General features: G+C 32.8%; 1 protein-coding gene across 1 annotated transcript; it reads left to right on the forward strand.

Moving 5' to 3' along the window:
• The first annotated feature begins 6,435 nt into the window (after positions 1–6,435).
• Positions 6,436–9,232, forward strand: LOC144965527 (uncharacterized). Its single transcript, XM_078900938.1, has 3 exons — positions 6,436–6,680; positions 7,023–7,121; positions 7,457–9,232. Exons 1-3 carry the CDS (start codon positions 6,571–6,573, stop codon positions 7,596–7,598), a joined length of 351 nt encoding a protein of 116 aa, XP_078757064.1. The 5' UTR covers positions 6,436–6,570; the 3' UTR covers positions 7,599–9,232.
• The last annotated feature ends 5,768 nt before the right edge of the window (positions 9,233–15,000 follow it).

Consider the following 15,000-nt stretch of genomic DNA (forward strand, 5'->3'; position numbering starts at 1 on the left):
TTCTCTCTCTCTCTCTTCTTCTCCTTCTCTTCTTCTTCTTTCTTCTTCTTCTTTCTTCTTCTTTCTTCCTTCTTCTTCTTCTCTCTTCTTCTCTCTCTTTTTCCTCTCTTCTTCTTCTTCTTCTTCTTCTTCTTCTTCTTCTTCTTCTTCTTCTTCTTCTTCTTCTTCTTCTTCTAGTGGGCAGGGAGGTACATACCGCGTCTTTTATCCCTCTATGTCTGTTTTCCAACATGCTTTCTGTCTTTGTCTTGGAATGAGATTACTTGGTTTTGTCCTGGGCCTGGCCGGATACCCTGGCTGGGAGGGAAACAGTCAAATGTATAGTTAGTTTTGGGAGATGATATTTTTTCATTGCAAATCATCTCTCTGTTATGCACCGTATTATGTTTTGTTTATGTATTATATATGATTTGTAAATATTTGAGTGTATTCCTGGTTGTAGCGACCTGTGCTTGTGTCTGGATGAGACTTTTATGTGATCTCAAACTAAGACACTGATAGTGTGCTCTTGGAATCTAATCTATTCCCCGTTTGAACCAATTCCCCTTTGTCTGCCTTATTCTTGGATGCTTTAATTGTAATTCTAGAACTTATTACTATCCCATTTTCTTCCTTATTACTGGCGCTGATATAACCGTTGAGAATTGCTTTTCCATGTTTGAACGTGTCGCTCTCACTTTCGGCAGGAACAAACGTTTCTGGTCGCTTCTCATTCAAAGTCAACTGACGGGCAGAGTAGAGATATCTATCTGTCAATTGAGCTATTCAAAGATTATTATCTGCTCAAAAGCAGAATTTTGTGTGCATACGAAAGATCTCCTGAACTAGACAGACAAGGGTTTAGGAATCAACCCAAACGGGGCTCACAAACCTTTTTTGAAAACATACTTTAACAATAATTGGCGCAAAAGCACTAAGTATACCACTTTTCAAGATCTTCAAGAAATGATCCTAATAGAGAATTTCCGTTAATTTTACTTGATAGTCTGTCTTGTCAAATGGCAGGACTGCCAAGGACGAAGAGTGCACATGAGTTGGCAACCATGATGGATAACTTCCAGTTCCACAAGTATTCAATACAAGACACTGAGAGGATAGAAAGAACGTTTCCAACCGGTGCCAACACAATGCCAATGCCAGCAAGAGATAGAAATGGTCCGTTCAATGCTAGCAGAGGCATCCCTGACCAACAATGGTCCGGGAATGGAGAGAAGAAAGTCAAGTATTCTTGTCCAAATAATCAAAATATGCAAAAGAGAACTTTCTACTGCTCTCTCTGTCATAGCAATAAACACTCGACTAAGAGGTTCTTCAAGAATAAATGAAAAATAAAATCAGCGCAAAGAAATTATGTATTTTATAATACCAATACCAAGTCACCATGGCTAATAGTTCTCACAATGCATATACTCATAAAACCACTTTTTACCTTAATCATACGTCGTGTTTTTACCACTTAATCGTGAATCGGGGATAACTTTGTTAGCCTAAGTTTCAGGCTATAGAAACCGTCATAAACGTCAGCTCCATGGGTCCAATGGCTCTGAAGGACTACTTACCATACAAAGATGACGTTGAGTAGTTGAACTTGATAATCCCGTAGAATCTATTCACAACGACGTGCAACATCACAGGGAAGAAAATGAGAATCTCGGCGATGATCAGACACTTGATGATGATGATTATTATTATAAAATTATTATTATGATTATTATTATTATTATTATTATTATTATTATTATTATTATTATTATTATTATTATTATTATTGTTATATTATTATTATTATTATTATTATTATTATTATTATTATTTTTATTATTATTATTATTATTGTTGTTGTTATTATTGTTATTATTGTTATTATTATTATTATTATTATTCATTATTATTATTATTATTATTATTATTATTATTATTATTATTATTATTATTATTATTATTATTATTATTATTATTATTATTATTATTATTTTTAGAGTGTCTGGCTGGACACAATTCATTCTAAAAAAATCTTAATAGACATGATTAAATACCTCAATATGACATGGGGATATGTAGTATAGTAACCAAGCTGTTTGACTCTTGATTAGAAGTTCCTGGGATCAAATCCCATTGGGAACAAAAACTTTTAAAATATTAATTTTTTTACTCCTGTCTATATATTTTCTTACTAAATTAAATTTTCTTTCATTATTTTGTCATCCTATCATTTTCATCAGTATACTTTCACCATATTTTATAATAATAATAATAATAATGATAATAATAATAATAATAATAATAATAAATAATAATAATAATAATAATAATAATAATAATAATAATAATAATAATAATAATGATAATAATAATAATAATAATAATAATAATAATAATTATATTAATATTAATATTAATAATAATAGTATTAATATTATTATTATTATTATTATTATTATTATTCATTATTATTATTATTATTATTATTATTATTATTATTATTATTATTATTATTATTATTTTTGATAATAATAATAATAATAATAATAATAATAATAATAATAATAATAATAATAATAATAATAACAATAATAATAATAATAATAATAATAATAATAATAATAATAATAATAATAATAATAATAATAATAATAATAATAATATTAATATTATTATTATTATTAATATTAATATTAATATAATTATTATTATTATTATTATTATTATTATTATCATTATTATTATTATTATTATTATTATTATTATTATTATTATTATTATTATTATTATTATTATTATTATTATTATTATATTATTATTATTATTATTATTATTATTATTATTATCATTATTATTATTATTATTATAAAATATGGTGAAAGTATACTGATGAAAATGATAGGATGACAAAATAATGAAAGAAAATTTAATTTAGTAAGAAAATATATAGACAGGAGTAAAAAAATTAATATTTTAAAAGTTTTTGTTCCCAATGGGATTTGATCCCAGGAACTTCTAATCAAGAGTCAAACAGCTTGGTTACTATACTACATATCCCCATGTCATATTGAGGTATTTAATCATGTCTATTAAGATTTTTTTAGAATGAATTGTGTCCAGCCAGACACTCTACGGTTTTAAATGTAGAGTGCGATTACTAGTTGACCCTTGGAAAAAAAAACCCAAAATACTTAACTTAATGCATAGCATAATGGCAATTTTCTGTGGTATTTGTCCAAATATTTTTTTCATCACTTTGAGATGGGAAGTGACGATCCAGTCTCAGCCTGTTCAGGCGACCGTGTTGTTAAAAGAAAGAATCCTCCACAGTGCTCATTTGACCCACCACAAAAAGTTGGAAGAGTCGAAATTGGTAAATATGAGCAATTTGAAGTTCAATGCAATGCATATTCCTCTCCTTCACGAATCGCTTGTCTCAAATCCAATGTCATAGCTTCATCAGTTTCTGTAGCTTTATACAGATTAGTAATAATTGCTTTTTACCTTTCGGATGCTAGAAGATACTTTCTACCGGGTCTCAAGACGGCTAACCATCCATGCTGAGTGGATAGGGGGAACCAGAAAAAAATCCAGTTGACATTTGAAACTCTATACTGCCCGCCACCACAAATAATTGCTTGTCGTTATCCTTGGGCGGGATGGTATATTTTGTTTCAGAACACTCTTAGCCAAGCCTCAAGAGATTGGCCACCCATTCGCAGCTGGACAGGGGAGGGGCAGAATTAAATAATCTAAAAATGCAAATTGTAATAACAAAAAGGATTCACATTTATTTTCGTTTTCCAAATGCTTTTGTAACATATTCACTGGCGTTTTAAATGCCAGATATGAGAATATTATGTAAATTAACTGCAAAAAATCCACCAAAACATACATAAAGTGCACCACTTTTCTCTCATGAGTTCGATCCTTTTTATATTTTACATACATTTTAGGAATTTAAACATATGGCAAAATGAATGAGTGACACCTAGTTAATTTATGAAACATAATACTAGGGTGTTTTTATTTACTGTTAATATTAGGGATGAGGAAATGACAGGCAGTACAATCACTGGTTTCATATGTGTATGTACCATCAATTGAGGTAACTTTGCCTTTGTGAATTTGGACCACTTTGAATAATCTCAGCTTTGTTGAACGTTATTGTACTCGAATTTTTATCACAGGAAATAATTGCCGTTGATCTAAAAATCTCTTATTGGTCTAAAATTGAAGAGGTAAAGTTTCCCTCTTGGCAAAGTCACAACAATTGACGGTATGATGAAAGAATGATATGTATTTGTATATTGATTTTTTTTACGTTGCAGATACTGAGAGTGCAACAAGTGCTTCGACCTCAGAGCCTCAGCAAACAGAACTTGCTCCAGATCCTCCACAAACAGAACCCATGGATTTATCTCCTACATCCGGAATTCACAAATTCAGTTTTGATCCTTTTATGTTTACCAATCCTGACCCTTTTTCTGTAAAATATGACAATTGTGGCCATAAAAATTATATTAAATTTACTCAAATTAAAAATATGTCTAAGACTAGATATCTAAATCATAATCCGTTAAATAATTCAAATTGTTTTTATTATACAGGTGTTTCAACCTTTCTTGTTTTATAATTTATTTTTCCGTGGTTAAAAACTCATCAGATAATATGTTCTATTCAAATGTTGATGGTTTATAAAACAAAAGGGCAGAAATTGATTATTTGATTTACATGTATAATCCCAAAATTCTATGTTTTACTGAGATAATGTCAAAAAATCGATCCTACACTGATATTGAATCTGAGTTTAATCTTAATGGATATACCTTATATACAAACAGTGACCCTCAAAGATGCGTTTTGATCTATATTTCTTCTACTATAGATTCTCAACAATTTTATTTTGATGAATTGACGACGGAGAGTGTTTGGTGCCAGTTCAGATATAATAAATTATCGTTTCCTATCGGAAATATTTATAGACAGCATTGTTCAGATAAGCTAACTTTTATTAATAGCTTTATGGCAAATTTATTATCTATTAATCGCAACTCATTTAACTGTATTTTGATTACTGGTGATTTTAATTTTCCACTAATTAAATGGGTTGAACCTTGTCATGCATTTCCCGAAAAATTATTTGTGGAGGCAACCCGAGATGCATTTCTTGAACAAATGGTAAGAAGACCAACAAGACACAGACATAATCAGACAAGTAATGTTTTAGATTTACTTCTTGTTAACAATGATAGTTGGATTGATAATATTGACCACCTTCCACCAATCGGTAAAAGTGACCATGATCTACTTTCTATCTCTATTAATTTACCCAAACATGTTTGTTGTAAGAAAAAAGATAATTATTTTGATTATTATAATGTTAATTATTAAACATGTAGACATGAAATGGAGGTTGTTGATTGGGAAACTTTAGAAGACATGTGTGTGGATGATGCTTGGTCAGTATTGAGAGATAAGATAAAGCTGCTGAGTTGAAATATGTTCCTCTTAACGTTAAGTGTAAATTTAATAAACCCATTTGGATGACAAAAGCAGTTAAACACATGATAAATAAGAAACAGAAACTATTCAAAAAATATGTGAAACATAGATCACTATCTAATTACGAAAGTTATGTAACAATACGAAATAAAGCTAAAATTACTATATCAGATGCAATTAAATTACATGAATCTAAATTGGCTCGAGAATGTAAAGCTAATGCAAAATGTTTCTGGAAATATGTCACTTCTAAACTTAAAAGAAAAACTGGTGTCGGCGCCTTGCTAAAAGACGATGGTACAACCACTATGTCTGATATAGAAAAGGCTGAAGTGTTAAATATATGTTTCTCAGGTGTTTTTGTAAATGAGGATCACGCTAACATCCAATTCGTTGACAATAACAATGATGGGAATTATATTACTGATTTTATTATTTCGGAAAATGAAATAATCGAAAAGTTGTTATCACTTAATGTAACAAAGAGCATTGGTCCGGATGGTCTTCATCCTCGTTTTCTCAAGGAGATTGCGACACAAATAAGCCATCCCCTTTCTATTATATTTAACAAATCTCTATCAGAGGGTGAAATTCCAGAAGAGTGGAGATTAGCCAATGTGACTGCTATTTACAAAAAGGGAAATAGAAACGAACTTCGAAATTACAGACCTATTCGTTTGACTTGTATTTTATGTAAAGTTATGGAATCCATTCTTAACTCTCACACGTTCCATAATAGAGATTTCGATCACCGGTGATCGATGGACACGCCCCCCCTTCTTTCCTCTCGTTTCGCTTTAAGTGCGCTTTATAATATGCCCCCAAATGGCGATTTTATAATAATTTACTTAATTTTATACAATAAAAACTACAAAATCTCTAAGAATATTTGATTTTTTCCTCCTAAATCACAAGAAATACGAAAGTATTTGTGTCAGTAACTCGGTTCGTCACTCGACTTCCGCCATCTTGTTTTGACAGTCGACTTGTCGTCTCTACTCACGAATTTACTCAAAATAAACTAATTATATACATTTTACAATGACTTATTGTACCGAAAAAGAGGTCTACGATATCTGATACATGAATGAAGACGGTGACGATGAAAATTACGCCTCTGTTCCCGAGAATATGATGCCTGATGGGGACCTGCCCTACTCACCAAATCTGGACTCGAATGACGAACCTGACGAGTAAGTATTTTTCTCAACTTTTCACAATTACATCCTCTGACATCATATTCAAGTCAAAACACGCACATCCTCTTAAACCCTGATCTTTCTTTTATCAGTTTCTATTAAGTTATTATTTATTTTTTCACTTTTCACCTCATTTACGAAGCATAGAAGTTGGGCAAGTGGTTAGCTGAAAATGTAAACAAACATGGCTGACGATAGAAGTAGAGAGCCATGTATTTCAACAAGGAGTGATACAACTTTATTTTTATTTCTGACTTTTAGAAATTAAGATTGTGATATTTTGTGAGAGCAGCTTTTAACAGAATTTTGTTCTTTTTTTATTTCTTTTTAACGCAGTGAGACCCAAATCCAAGTACCAGATGAGGATTATGAAGATGTCACTCGTATCCCTGGTGTTGCAAGTATGAGTACAAGTAAAAGAAGTCATTACGAAAGGTGAGCAGGAATCATATTATTATACTCTATTCAGATGCACTTTGGAAGTATGACATTCTAGAAATTATTAGTTTACAATTGCTTCAAATGGTTGGTATGAAGCAATGTTTTAGTATGTGGCTCACAAATAGTGAAGGTAAGAATTTCATGGGTTCACAGGGAACATGAGAATGACAAACAGTTGATATACTGAATTTTGTTACTTTTGTGTATGGACTGAGTCAAGCTGTCAATATTTTGTTTATTTGGTTTACCTTTGACTTATTAAAATTGTTTTTGCAATTCTAATTCTTTTTTTTTCTTTTTTTCTTTTTAAAAAATTCATCTCATTTCAGTTCTCAAATTCCATCTCAAGAGATTCCTGGCCCTTCCAAACCCAAGAAAGTGCGCCTTGATCCTGGTCCCACAACCCCTGTCCCACCTTTTTGGCCTGAACTTGTCCCTGGTCTATTGTATGACGGATGTGTTGAAGTTTGAGTTTGTAATTTATTTATTTTTGTGGAAGATTGCCATATGGTTTTCAAAATTTACAGTGACTTTTCTCAAAAAATGCAAATATTATTCTTCTGATTTATATAATCAAATGCCTTTACAAGTGCAGTTTTGTGAAATAAATATGTCACTTGTGAGTGAATTACTATTCTGGAATGTAAAATGAACCATATAATTCATTTAATCAGTCAATATCACTCATTTGAAGTAAAGCAGACCAATTTGAAATTGAAACTGTCATTTTTGTGATGTTTTTTGTTCACATATATATGACTCATATTACGTAAATATTGAACTAATATGTAATATTTGTAATCAGCTGTATGATTTCAAGTGTTATGATCATTATTTTCCTCAACCATAAAAGAAATATGACATTATGGACAAACAAAAGGCTATTAAGTTATTTTAGGTCAAATAATGCTGGATTATGCCCCTTTTTTCCAGAAAAATTGCTCGTCTCTAAGACCCTCTCAAATACTCATTTTCAGGAAATTTGCAATGAAGTTTGTAAATAATCTGCAAAATATGTTGTTTGTTTGGAAAATAAATGATATTTGATTATATTTCATAACCTGAATTTTTTTCCCTCTTAGTGATTGAGAAATGTGTTGTTTTTGTGATAATTTTTTGAGACCCTACCCCAGCACATAAATCTGATTTATGTCTCGGAGAGAGTTTCAATTGTGGTATAGACATGTCACTGTGATAGTATGATCATTGGCAAGTACAATGATATATAACTTTACATGGTTGTGGGCCAGTAGAATGGGTTAATGGACATTTTAATAGCACTACCCAGTCATTTTTCACTCTAGCTTTAAAATAATGGAACGTTTGAGAGTTAAAGATAGAATCATGAATTTTTTAGAAAATCACAAAATGTTAAGTAATTGTCAACACGGATTTAGAGAAAAACGCTCTTGTGTAACTGAGTTATTACATGTCATGGAAGATTTCACCAGCATGATTGATGATGGTAAATGTATTGATATTATATATTTTGATTTCAGTAAAGCATTTGATTCTGTTCCTCATGAGAGGCTATTCAGAAAAATAAAATCATATGGTATAACAGGGCCGATATATAATTGGGTAAAATGTTTTTTGCGCACCACAAAAAGGGAGAACACAAAATTAAAAGACCGATTGTGTCTGCATTGTGCAGCTCCAACAGTTAGAAATCCTCTTTAATCTCCTTGCTCTGGTTTTACTAATTCTGAAACAGTGTTATAAAGAAAATTAAAAAGTCATATCTTTTTGTAATATTTAGTTAGTTATAGAAAGAGTTTTTAAAAAATCCATTTGATTTTTGATAAAGATTAAATCACATCATTTTTATATAGTGTGTAATGCATGGCGTGTATATTGTGTGCCTAGAAGTAATTGTATATTATATGGGACAAGTGCTGCATATTTACATTATTATTAAGTATATATCCCTGAGAGTGTGTGGTTTTGACTGTGGGTTTAAAGGTATGGGTGTATAACGTGTGTGTGTGTATGTGTGTGTGTGTGTGTGTGTGTATGTGTGTGTGTGCATTTTCTGGCCAAATTCTGCAATGTGAACTGTGTACCCAAAAAAAATTCCATTTATGGACAAATAAAGACAATATTATTAATTAGACTTGTTACAAATTCTTTAACTTTTAACTTCTGTTTTACTTCACCTTTCATCTGTCAATGAAGTATCCAAATCGAATGACTCAATAGCTTGTTGGTGGTCTGGAGCACAGTTAGCAGGTCGGTTCCAGAAGCGTGGCAGTGATGTACAACTGGTACTGGTGCTTAGGGTGTCAATGTCACTTCTAATGTTCAGATACTCGAACAACACTGCTGTGACATGTCGACAAAAGCCATCAATTATGTAAAGGTAGATTGTGATGGATGGATTAAAGGGGATGAAACAAGATCATCAAATGAATATGGAGGGAGTGTAACATTATTTCTGATGCACAGTTCAAAGTGGATTAGATCTTAACATTGTACACAAATGGACGTGTAAAAATCTCGACACGTAGGAAACTACTACTGGGGATAATATAATGCCTTTTTCTCTATATCAGGAATCCCTTGCACAAGCACAAATAGTGCAGGACTTCATACTTTTTAAAAAATCATAGAAAAACATTTTTAGTATTGAAAAAGTAAATATTTGTGCCTAGATTTTGTCTTTCTTTATCTATGCTCATATGTCATGTGTATTAAACTTAAAAGGATATGAAACAGTAGAAACTTAACCTCCTCTGCAACACCAGTAAGCCGATATAGTTCGTCATCTTCATGGCTGGAAATTATTACCCACGATATGTAATAAGACAGACCAGACACAGGATCCTTGGCGTTTGTTCTTGGCTTGACTTTCGCAAGTAGTGCCAAACAGTTGGCAATGGTGTAGGGGCACAATTCTAAGTCCAATACATAACCTTCTCTCTGCATCTGGTAGCCTTCTATTTCTTTGAAGTTCCTCAACTCATACGGGCGTCTGCCTTTGCTGAGATAGTTTAACACATCAAAGTTTGACAGGAGAGGGAAGCTGCTGAAGTCATGACTAGCCACGAGTAGAGTAGGCAAACTTAACATCTCACCCTCTCGAACCGTCAGTTTCGCCTGGATGGATGAGTTCCTGTCATCCAACAAGCCATCAGGGTTAAGTGGCAAATTCAACTTATCTGCCTGCTAACAAAGATAAACCAATTCTGACTTTCTAATAGTAGTAGTTGTTGTAGAAGTATATTATTATTATTATTATTATTATTATTATTATTATTATTATTATTATTATTATTATTATTATTATTATTATTATTAGTAGTAGTAGTAGTAGTAGTAGTAGTAGTAGTAGTAGTAGAAGTAGTAGTAGCAGTTGTAGTATATTATTATTATTATTATTATTATTATTATTATTATTATTATTATTATTATTATTATTATTATTATTATTATTATTATTATTATTATTATGATTACTACTACTACTACTACTACTACTACTACTACTACTACTACTACTACTACTACTACTACTACTACTACTACAACTACTACTACTACTACTACTACTACTACTACTACTACTACTACTACTACTACTACTACTACTACTACTACTACTAATAATAATAATAATAATAATAATAATAATAATAATAATAATAATAATAATAATAATAATATGTAGATTAAGAATAGGAGGGGGCCGAGAAATGTGCCCTGAGGAACACCAAACACCACTTTGGCTGACTCTGATGACTCACTGAAGTTTTAATATGTTAAAGGTGCTCCCTTTATTATACTTTATTATACTATCTGTGGCTTCATCAATTCTTGAATGCATCCTTTGATTAGTGTCTTGTCGTCTAAGACTTGGTCGTGCAATGCCGCTCAGTGTTGTGAGCCACTGAGTTGGAATTGACTTGAGACATCCTGTTATTATTCTCATTGATTCTCATAATCGGATGCCAATGCGGTTTACATGTGAGCTCCTCATCCAAACAGAGGCACAGTATTATCCCAAAGTGCCAAAACAGACGTTCTCAGTACCTGTGGTGAGGGTGCCCAGGTGGTACTTGCGAGTATTCTCATCAGGCTGTTTCTTTTTGCGATTTTATTTGCAGTTCCCTCAATGTGTTTGCAATAATTTAGTTGTCTGTCCAATGTAATGCCAAGGTATTTAGGATTGGGGTCTGGGGGGTAGTATTGAGTTACCGACTGTGATCTTCAATTCTTTTGTTGACTCTGGATTATTCAAGTGGAAGTTTGTGGATACTGATTTGGTGGTATTCATTTTTAGGTACCACCTATCAAAGTATTGATTGAGGCGGATGTTGTCTTTGCTTAAAACATCTTCAATCTTTTTCCAGTTTTTCGATTGATAGGCTAAGGCTCAATCGTCAGCGTATCCAAGTGTGAGTACTTCGCAGTTTGGCGTGTCAGAGAATTAAACATTGAAGAAAATTGGTGCTAAAACGGAACCTTGTGGTACCCCATTTTTAATTTTTCGTGTTTTGCTTTTGTTTTCTCCAAATATGACATGAAATTGTCTTGTGCCAGCCACGGTAGACAGCAGTTTTAGCGTCTCTCTACAAGAAATCATTTTTGAAAGCTTCAACATCAGTCCGCCTGTCCAAACAGTGTCGTAAGCTGTAGATAAATCTATTAGGACTGCACCAGTCTTCTTTTTGCTCTCAAATCCTGCTTCAATGTATTAGGTCAGTGAAAGGACCTGTTCACTTGTGCGTCTTTGTGGTCTAAAGCCCTCTTGTTCTGGTGGTACGCAAGGATTTACATATGGGATGATTCGCTCTAGTACGATTCTTTCCTGGAGCTTGTGTAAGCAACAAAGTAGAGATATTGATCTGTAGCTGGACGGTTCAGTCATTAGTTTGCCTGGTTTTAAAATGGTGATTACTGTGGCGGGTTGTGTGTTATTTTTGTGGGATCGAGTCCAACCGATAGCTCAATGGTCTGGATTCGAACTAGTATGCGCGCTATGGCTCTCGTTACCAGCTGCGCCACTCAACCTATACCACAAACGGCTCAGGTTTAATCTAGGGGTGATTAAAAATTGCCTTAGGGTCCCTTATAACTTAATTGTATTAATAACAAGTGAGTCAAGACAATAGTAACGCCCAATACAATAATAACAATTCTATACATAAAGTTCAATTAGATTGTTACAAGAAAAGATAGAAAGAATAAGTATTTATTTAATATCAGGAAGAATAGCTCTAATTGAGTGGATCTAATTTATTATTTATTTATCTATTGATTTTTTTATTGATTCGTTTATGAATCATCTCTGTGTCTGTGGAAAATACATTTGAAAATGGTATAAGCCCGTTCGGCTTATCTTTATCCTGCCGGCTTGCTTGACTGAGGCAAATGTTTCAGCTAGTTCCAGGGTTGGCGCCTGCTTTCAGGGTTTTCTGGACTTCACAAGTAGTTAGCGAGTGACATCAGGGGTTTACCACGATGCAAGGACTGGGAGGCAGGGATTCGGCACGGGCTGGGTGCTTCAAGGCCAAGGGCAAGGACAAGGACCTTCAATTAAGAGTTAAACAACAAGGTCTTAGAGCCAATCGAGTTTGTCTTTCGCCACCGAATCGTCCTTGAGCGACACATCATAATAGCCTTTATTTGCCGACAAAGGCAAGGAGCAGCAGTAACTCCATGATAATGGTAGTTAGTATATATGTATCAAACATCAACTGACAGTCGAGCTATCTTACATGATAAGAATTTAACAGGGTTGTGTCCCTGGTATTTCTTAATTTATTTTTATTAATTATAATTGAGGTTATGATGTGTGGCGGTAGGGTACAGACATTCAAGCAATATACATATTGAATATAAATGAAATAATAGCATAGATCATAAACAAATGTTAACTATAGTATAAGATACATATAGATATAGTTTTGTACAGGTATTCCAACTTACGAACATCCATGGAATAGCACAATTAAAATATATACACAAACTATAATAATAATAATAATAATAATAATAATAATAATAATAATAATAATAATAATAATAGATTAAATTGAATTCACAGTAATATCTCGTTCCACTTTGAATGTTAACCAATAATTCATTTTGCCTCCAGCCGAGGGAAGAAAAAACTTTTACAAGTTTGAAATTGGAGGGATAGCTCTTCTTTCTTGGGCTTCTTAGCGTGTGTGTGATTAAATTCAGAGATGAATTTGATTTTGTTAAATTAAAGGAGCGCGTCTGAATTATGGGAATAGCCAATCAGAAGAATGTTCCTGTTTAAGATAGCCAATGATATTAGATCCTTTGGTAAGAAAGAATAACGGAGAATTAACGGAGAGATGGACCTTAATTGCAATTTTAGCTACTCTTGAACGAGACAAGAACCTCAGGGCATATGCACGTTGGAGTCTTGTTTGGAAAAGGTAATTAGCAGGAGGTATGGATACAATGGGCAGGTACAATTTGAACAGGTAAATAAGCCTTAAGCTGAAAGTGAGTGTTCCGTTATACAATGGGAAGGTTTCCCACCTAACGACCAAAATTTCCGTTAGAAAAATTTAGAGCTTTATTGGAAAAAGACTGTCCATGTTTTGAGTATCTTAACTGAAGGTTTTAATCTGCCTTGGCAAATATATGTCTCGTCCACTAGATTAGAAGTTGTTTTGAATGAGACGCTGACGAATGATAAAGAAACACGCAGTGAAAGAAAATCGTTCGTCACAATTACTTTGGCATGTTTCCAAATTTGTGGGTATGTCTCCTTGTCCATAATATCTGACATATTATTTGCCAGCCAGTTTATTGTTTCTGGTCCAAAGTTAGTAATCATGCCGGGGTAAATTCCATCAATGCCAGAAGTTTTGTCATATTTTCCTTATAGCTTCTTTTATTTCATTAATCGTTATTGGGAACTTAAAACATGCTATGGTCAGGCAAAGTTTTCGGGGTCTTTTGATATTCTTTTCTTGATTTCTTTTTCAAATTGATGTCGCTCCAGTCGTCATGCACGAGAAACCCTCAAAAAGCTAAACTCTGAAGCTCGTCAAACAAAATCAGCACCCCAGATTGCAGCCGACGAAATTGCCAAAGAACGGGGACAACACATTATCCCAAAACATCGACATTAAGCCAGTCGAATAGTCTCACATCTCCAATGAAAAAAAATACTGTGGGCTGGTTTCTTCAAAATTTGAAGTTACAGACTTAAAAGGAGGAGGAAGAAGAAGAAGAAGAAGAAGAAGAAGAAGAAGAAGAAGAAGAAGAAGAAGAAGAAGAAGAAGAAGAAGAAGAAGAAGAAGAAGAGAAGAAGAAGAAGAAGAAGAAGAAGAAGAAGAAGAAGAAGAAGAAGAAGAGAGAAGAAGAGAAGAAGAAGAAGAGAAGAAGAAGAAGAAGAAGAAGAAGAAGAAGAAGAAGAAGAAGAAGAAGAAGAAGAAGATAGAAGAAGAAGTAGTAGAAGAAGAAGAAGAAGAAGAAGAAGAAGAAGAAGAAGAAGAAGAAGAAGAAGAAGAAGAAGAAGAAGAAGAAGAAGAAGAAGAAGAAGAAGAAGAAGATATAGTAATAAATATTATTAAAGAATAATAGTTAAACAATTTAGCGAGACTGTAATTGTTATGTACGTATTGGGTTATATTAGATGTATAAAATCTTAAAATGTGCTGGTGTTTGATAAGTAGAGAGCGGTAGGGGTCGTGAAAATACTGAGGAAAAGTTGAGAAGTGTGTGTGTGTGTGTGTGTGTGTGTGTGTGTGTGTGTGTGAGAGAGAGAGAGAGAGAGAGAGAGAGAGAGAGAGAGAGAGAGAGAGAGAGTAGTAAAATAAAGGGAGTAAAAATGACTCTTAAAAAGATACAAAAGAAAGTAAACGAAGTTTCGGCCTTTTGTCAATTTCGG

This window comes from Berghia stephanieae, chromosome 2 (genome assembly GCF_034508935.2).
Source record: "Berghia stephanieae isolate SIO BIC M18660-M18661 chromosome 2, UCSD_Bste_1.3, whole genome shotgun sequence".
Lineage (NCBI taxonomy): Eukaryota > Metazoa > Mollusca > Gastropoda > Nudibranchia > Aeolidiidae > Berghia > Berghia stephanieae.